This window comes from Nestor notabilis, unplaced genomic scaffold (assembly GCF_000696875.1).
Source record: "Nestor notabilis isolate BGI_N333 unplaced genomic scaffold, ASM69687v1 scaffold10148, whole genome shotgun sequence".
NCBI lineage: Eukaryota > Metazoa > Chordata > Aves > Psittaciformes > Psittacidae > Nestor > Nestor notabilis.
The window spans coordinates 21,905-29,651 of record NW_009941551.1 but is presented as its reverse complement, the minus strand read 5'-3'; the positions used below and the strand labels follow the sequence as shown (position 1 = coordinate 29,651).

The 7,747-nt window shown below is 46.8% G+C and overlaps 1 protein-coding gene across 1 annotated transcript; it reads left to right on the top strand.

Moving 5' to 3' along the window:
- Positions 1 to 956: 956 nt before the first annotated feature.
- Positions 957 to 7,342, top strand: ADPGK (ADP-dependent glucokinase; the record flags this gene model as incomplete). The annotated part of the gene is made up of 6 exons (XM_010020964.1): positions 957 to 1,182; positions 2,340 to 2,402; positions 2,928 to 3,048; positions 4,761 to 4,957; positions 5,711 to 5,809; positions 6,773 to 7,342. Coding segments are annotated over 6 exons (1,276 nt in total), but the record flags the coding sequence as incomplete, so codon positions are not given.
- Between the last annotated feature and the right edge of the window lie 405 nt (positions 7,343 to 7,747).

Genomic DNA, 7,747 nt, shown 5'->3' with positions numbered 1-7,747 from the left:
TCCAACACAAACCACTCTGGGATTCTACAATACCGGTATCTCCCTGAAACCAGGGAGTAGAAACAAGGGCAAGCGTTCATAAATACTCTTCCTGGGAGCCTGGTTCCAATCCAGAAACTTCCTGCTTCTCTGGCCTGAACCAGACTGTGTTTAAATTGATGTAAGTGATAAGAACTGGGGACTGGAAGATTGGAGCCACAGGTCAGACTTTAGGTAAAGCCCAGATCTGCTGAAATAGTTCTTATTGCTCTCTAACTGCTGCAGGATTGTTCTCCTGCCTGCACGCTTTGGGGGAAGGTGCCATGCTGTTCATGGAAATTCAGGATGGTCCTTTGGAAATGGCACTTTTCAAATGTTTCAACTGACACACTGCTCTCTTGACATGTTGTAAACAGAACCAGCCTATGTGAGGGGGATTTGTAGGGGGGGCTTTGCTTATTGTCCAGAGCAGTTGAAACTCAAGAGGCTGATCTAGTAGACTTAAAAACTTTCAGTTTTGTTTTGAACAGTTTTGAATTGCATGTACATTTTGAACCCCAAATATGTGAAATTTGAAAAGCCGCTTTATTTTAAGAATTAAAATCACTATTCTTGTGCCTGTTCTTGTTTTGAGCAAGCCTAAGGCAGAAAATGAAGTACAACATGTACTGTCACATACGTGCCCACCTTTGGACCACACGGCTTGTCTGAATTCAGCAGGGTGTTAGAGATCCTTCTTTCCTCCGTGGTGCTGCAGCACATCAAAATTATGTCAAAAGGAGAATGCTTTAGCAGAGAGAATCAGGAAATTCACATGCCTTCGTGGGCTTGTTTTCCATGTGGTTGGTTGTTATACCCCTCAGGGTGACGGCTGCAAACAGCAAACATTCCTGGCTGGGGAGCGCTCTCCTTGCGGGCCCTCACAGCCGCCATGGGGTGGGTGCAGTTTGCCCAGGGTGCGTTTTGCTCTCTTGCAGTGTCAATGCCTGCGTGGACGTGGTTCTGTCAGGTGTGAAGCTACTGGAGGCGCTCGGTGTGGAGCCCGGGGATGAGAAGAACCACGCTGTGCTGCGGTCGCAGCGGGACCTGGGAGAGGCGTTCGCTCACTTCATGGACAAGGGGGCAGCTGCCGAGCGCTTCTTCAGCGATGCCGAGTCCTTTCAGCACATCGCCCGCACAGCCTCTGAGCACCCTGGGGCTCAGGTGCGTCTCACCTGAAGATAAGCTCTGAGAAGCACCTTTCTGTTTTGTGCATCGTTGGTAACATCTGTTCTCTGTCTAGTGAGGGTACAAACCATTTAGGCAAGAAACTGATGGTACAGCTTGAGTGCGTTCGTGGCTTCCTGCAGACCTGCGCACCTGCTGCAATAGAAGGGGGTTAAATGGTCTATCCCCTGCATGCTTTCCCCAGACTGAAATGTCAGCCTGAGGTGCTTCTGTAAGAAAGTGATGCGGGAGCCAGTGATGCTGTAAAAGGTATTGTCTTGATGTGACAGGAAATAGATCCAAGCATTAGGAGCTGTAAAGGCTCCGATGAGCTTCAGCTGTGTAACCCAGGATTTCAGTTCTCTCTAGGACTGATGAAAAGCACTAAATATATTCTGTCTGAATTCTCCCTTTCCAAAAGCAAACTTTTGTTGCTCTAATTTATACTGAGTCTACTGAACCCAGCTTGATACCTCGCTTGGTCTTAGCTGCTTTCTACGAACTGCTTAAATGCTGCTTTCTGTGCAGTTTACCAGCTGGAGAGTTCACATTCTGGAAACGAGAAAGAGCTCTAAATGCCTTTTAATGGTTAAGACTCTCCTCGTTTCCCACTGTATTTGCTACATTGGAATTTCTGGAATTGCCTAATTGGTGATTTGGATTGGCTAATTTTTAGCTGTAGCCTTCTATAGCCTGTTTCCTGTCACCTCTGAGTGCCTGTGATCCTCATGACAATCTATATTCCTTGCTTTCAAAGCTCCCATCGGAGTTTTCTCACTTGCAGTTTTGAGCTTTCTTACCTGAAGAAACTCCATGTGGGGACAGAAACCTTGATCTCAAACTGTTGCAGTTTTTAAATGCTTGCTAAAATCCCACCAGTTGCCAGCTGAGAACCTGCACAGAAGTGAAGGCTGTTTGTGTTATGAATCAATTGATTTTTACAGGGCTGTTACCTGAAGGCAAGTATTTAAATGAAGAGAAGTCAGAGAACACAACTCGCTGAGATCTCACAGAGGGTTGTAACGTTGTTTGGCCTTCAGCCCCAATAAGCTTCACTAACTTGTGTAATGCCAAAATCTCTGTACCAAGAACTAAGCATGTGTAAAGCTATCAAAGCGAGGGAGTGCCCATACCTGCCCCTCTTTGTTTTACAGCTGTATGTAGGAGGAAACGCTGCTCTCATTGGTCAGAAGCTTGCAACAAATCCAGACCTGAAGGTACCAAAAAATGTCACGCTATTTGCTTGTGTGTAATGAGGCTCCTATTGCTTCCCTGTAGACTTGGGGGGTGCAGCGATAGGCCAAGGGGAATGGCTTGAACCTGCCAGAGGGGAGACTGAGATGAGCTCTGAGGCAGAAGCTCTTCCCTGTGAGGGTGCTGAGGTGCTGGCACAGGGTGCCCAGAGAAGCTGTGGCTGCCCCATCCCTGGCAGTGTTCAAGGCCAGGTTGGACACAGGGGCTTGGAGCAACCTGCTCTGGTGGAAGGTGTCCCTGCCCGTGGCAGGAGTTGGGACTGGAGGAGCTTTAAGGTCCCTTCAACCCAAACCAGGCGGGATTTTATGATTCCATGTTGCTGTTATTTCTTAGGAACTTGGTCTTTCAAGTTGAAAAGCACAGCTGATTTTTTTTTTTAAATGAGACAAACTATTATTATTTTAAATCAGTTGTCCAGATGATGCTTAAATGCACTGCAGGCAAGGGACATGGCAGGGAAACCTGCACTGGGTGTTCTTGTTTTCTAGATCCTCCTTTGTGGCCCAGTTGGTCCTAAACTCCATGAACTACTTGATGACAACGTGGTTGTGCCACCTGAATCCATGCAGGAAAGAGATGAATTCCATCTTATTTTGGAGTATCAAGCAGGTACTTTGCCAAAGGCTGAACGTTAGATGGGAACCCCAGACATCACTAAGATATTCCTGGCTGTAAAGGTGTTGGGTTTTGAACCACTTAATTCTGAGACCATGTATAGGCATCTAAAAGTCTTTTGAAACCTTCTCCCTTTGCATTATGAGGAATGTAAGGACAGACTCATGCTGCTGGCTTGACATCTTTTTGGTTCTGTATACTGTAACCTAAAGAAACCAAGTGGATTTTGATCTCATTGCAATGCATAGCCTACACAGACCTGATGGTGTCATTCTAAAGTTGTATGAACACTACAACACTCCAGTAATGTTCTCTGAAAACAGAAAGGTACCGTGTAGCCACATGCAGGTGAAATTCAGGGTAGCCCTAATGTAATGGCTAAACCAAATCTGAGTGTATTTTCTTGCTGTTCTGAATGATTTCACTGGTCCTGTCTCAAAATACAGCTTGAGGAAGACTTCTATTGGTGTGACAAAAGAGGGAGTATTTAACAAGGAGGGAAAGCAAAAGAACCATCTTAATTAAACTTGTTTAGCAGCAAAACTAAGCTGGAGCAGCACCCAGAGCATCCACTCTGGCTGAAACAAGGCTACTGTATCTGACAAGTACTGTAGCTCAGTAGCCAATGGAGAATACACTAATCTTTAAGTAAATCTTGATGGTCTTGCTCCTGGTTAGATGATACATTAGTATATGATGTCCCTTTTCTCAGCATCTTTGTTCTCAGGGAGAACTGTTCTCTGGGACTCTGTGGATCTGTGTCCTTGAGAAAGCTTTGTCACAAGACTCTTCTTCCAGACGAAACAGCACAGATGGCTGTTGATGCTGGTTTAGTGGCTTTTCCACAAATGCTGGTCATGTTCTCCATAGTAATAACCTGTACACAGCCTGGGAGAGTGAGTGAAGAAGTATGCAGGCTGGTTCTGAGGCAGAGATTCTGCCTGTAACAGCCTCAAAAATGCTTGTGCCTCAAGAGCTTTCTGTTCCAGCTGCATTTATTTATTCCCTTACATTTCTTTCTGACCAGTTACCATAACTGGCACAAGGAACTGCCTGAACAGATGGGGAGAGCTGGCAGAGGGCTGCCCAGTTGGACCATGGTTTGTGTAATTTGTATCCTCTGGAGGCTTGCTGTCGGTACCCTGACTTCTCATGGCTCAGTGTCCCAGAGATGGAGCCCATTTAGTCTGTGATCTTCCCAGGAATAAAACGGTTTACACACACAGCAGTGGCTCAGCTCTCTTCTGCAGATCATTGCTGGGAGCTGTGCAGTTGGGTACAGTCAGAGCCATGAGAGTTTCCAGGGTGTATCTTCATGATACAGCTTGAGTCGAGCCAGCGCGGGGTGGTTGCCAGAGGGGGAAGGTCTCCCCTCTCTCTCCATGTCCTGCACACTCCAAATGTTTGGCTTGAGCTGGCTGAGACACCTAATGTCATGCTAAACTGATTAAAACATCACAAAGCTTGCAAAACCAACCAAGTATTGAATCTTCCTTCTGATCCAAGAAGCATCTACATGAGGCAGAGGGAGTGAGTGAATGAATGAAGACAAGAGCAAGATTTCTCCTATGGCCAGCCGTATGGGCACAGTCATGTTGTGTAATCACGCCTTTGGATTCCAGCAGGATACCCCAAAACTATCTCCAGACATATGGTTTGATTTGCTTCTCTTCTGAGTTAACCTGCTCCTGTTTGTTTCACCCCAGGTGAAGAGTGGGGACGAGTGAGAGCACCCAATGCCAACCGCTTCATCTTCTCCCACGACCTATCAAATGGCGCCTTAAACATGCTGGAAGTGTTTGTGTCCAGCCTGGATGAATTTCAGCCGGATCTGGTGGTGCTCTCGGGACTTCACATGATGGAAGGCCAGAGCAAGGAGATGCGGCAGAGACGACTTATGGAGGTGAGATGCTCCAATACCAGCGTCTCCTTAATTTCCAGTCCAGGAAGTGCTTCATGGCAAAGTTTTGCTTTCCTAGGTTGGAACTTGCAAGCAGGCTGTGTCTGCAGATCTCCCACAAACCTTTTCAGTGTTCCATGCTAAAAGAAGGATGTGAACTATCAGAATGACAAAAGTCTACTCTGGTAACACTGATGGTTCTTAGATTCAGTGGGCTGTCTGGGGGAGAAAAGGTATGGTCTGGTTCTCTGGCTGGAGTATGTTAACGTACTTACTGGGGGCTAAATTACATTGGTTTTCCTGTCCCTGATACTAAGATGATCAAGGTTCTAATCAAGATTTGCATTCTTTAAGCAGCATCTGTGTTAGATAATCCAAGAGGCAGCTTTCTCATCTGAGCCCAAAGGAGCTCCACAAGTTTTCTTCTGACTTACAGCTCGTTGCCTCTCCTACAGCCAAGTGCCCTTGATGCAATGCACTAGCATTATTCGTGAGGTTTCTGAATTAGTCCATCAGGAGCTGAGCTGGTGCAGATCAGGGTTAGATATACTCTTCCTGCTCTGGGATTCTGAAAACTAGAAGTTGTTTTTATTTCTTCCCCTTAGTACATTCTCGTCAAACATCTCATTTGGAATTGTGTTTAAATCCACACACGAGAGGATTAAAGGATGTGTATTTCTGAGTCAACCCCCCTGTTCTGTTTCTTCATGAATTGGTGTTTTAGGGTGGTGGTTTTTATTTCCCTGTCTGCTGCAGGCTGTGGCCTCCATCTCTGACATCCCCACTGACATCCCGATACACCTGGAGCTGGCCAGTATGACCGACCAAGATTTTATGAGCAACATAATGCATCAGGTAAGGAAAATGAAATAACATGCTCTTTTTATCAGTTTCCTTTTCTTCAGTGTCAAAATGCACAAACTGATGCACAAATACAGAAATGAAAACTGAGGGCTGTTTGTTTAAGGTAAGTGCAGAACATGGGTTTCATGTCTGCTGTGGTGTTCTGAATGCTTCTGTTTTCCCTATTGAGCTTACCAGAGTTGCCCAGAGAAGCTGTGGCTGCCCCATCCCTGGCAGTGTTCAAGGCCAGGTTGGACACAGGGGCTTGGAGCAACCTGCTCTAGTGGAAGGTGTCCCTGCCTGTGGCAGGGGTTGGAACTGGAGGAGCTTTAAGGTCCCTCCTAACCCAAACCAGTCTGTGGTCCTATGATTCAGCAATAGTATTCAGTAAAAACAGGCGCAACACACCTGGGCTTTGCTCTCTGATCTTTCCCGGCTATTTTGCAGTCACAGTGTGAAGGTGAGGCAGGAGCAATACTCGCCACTCCACAGATAACAATTACCTTTGGCTCGTTTAGATCCAGCAGGCTTGCAGCTGCCTAGAAGAAACCAGGATTTGAATTTGAGCTGAGCTGATAATATTTAAAAACCCTCAATTTCTCTGCAGGATTTCATTCCTGCAGGTCCTGCTGGTTCCTTGTTTAGGTTGACACACTCTAATCTCAGTGTTACGAGTGTTTCATGTGCATTTGATGTTTTGTTACTCTTTGCTGTCAAAGTGCACAAAATGAGCATGCCTCCTTGCTGTGAGAGGTTTCTTTGGCTAAGTCATTCGTGCAAATTGTAGTCTGGGGCAGCTTGTGCAGTGGTTGTGGCCTGCATCTCTCCAGGACACAGGGTGCTCCTTTCTGCTGGGCAAACTGGTGACAGAACCAGTGATGGGATACTGTTAAAAACAACACCCTGAAGGAGGAGAGCCAGAGTCTGATTCTCTCTCTGGAGGAAGAACTGTTGTTTCTGTGTTTCTGTTAGCAGGTCTTTCCCCTGGTGAACTCCATTGGGCTGAACGAACAGGAGCTGCTGTTCCTCACACAGGCTGCCTCTGGTCCTCACGCCTCCCTCACTTCCTGGAGCGGTATTCCCGACGTGGGTGTTGTTAGTGACATCCTCTTCTGGATCCTGAAGGAGCACGGGAAGACCACGGAGCGGGCCTCTGATCTCACACGGATCCACTTCCACACCCTGGCCTACCACATCCTTGTCACTGTGGATGGGTACTGGGGCAACCAGGCTGCTGCTGTGGCCGGTGGAGGCCGTGCTGTGCCTGCTGGAGCTAGAGCAGCAGGGACTCAGGCCTGCGCCACCGAAACCATCGACACCACCAAAGTCTTTCTTAAAGCTCCTTTGGAGTTTGTGACCTCCCAGATAGAGGCACCTTCCAAAATCTCTTTAAATCCAGATGAGCCAGTGGTGCATTGGCACCGAGAAGGCATCTCCTTCCATTTCACTCCCGTTTTGGTGTGTAAAGATCCTGTCCGGACGGTGGGACTTGGGGATGCTATTTCAGCTGAAGGACTGCTGTATTCGGAAGCATATCCTCAATAGAAAACTAAGACCTCCTTTTTCTCCAGTACTGTACTGTGTCTGAGGAACCATGGATTAGGATTTCAGGCGGTGGTGGTTTAGGAACAGAATCAGGTTGTGGTGGGTTTTCTGGATATAACTGAAAAAAGAGCCAAAGAACAATTCCAGGTATAAACTGTCCAGCACATTCCAGTCACTGACTGTGACTTGAACGCTTCACGTTTAGCTACAGGCATTTTGGTATTTCATGTGAAAATGGGCTTTGCTTTGTCTTAAGCATGTGGGGAGGGAAATGAGTGTTGAAATCCCTGTTTGGAACTCTGAATTGCTCTTGTTCTGTTAGTGCTGGAAAGTAGAGCAGCCAGGAGGAGTTCCCGGTGCAGATCCCAGGGAGAATGTTATCTTCCCTCTGCTAAACTACAAATA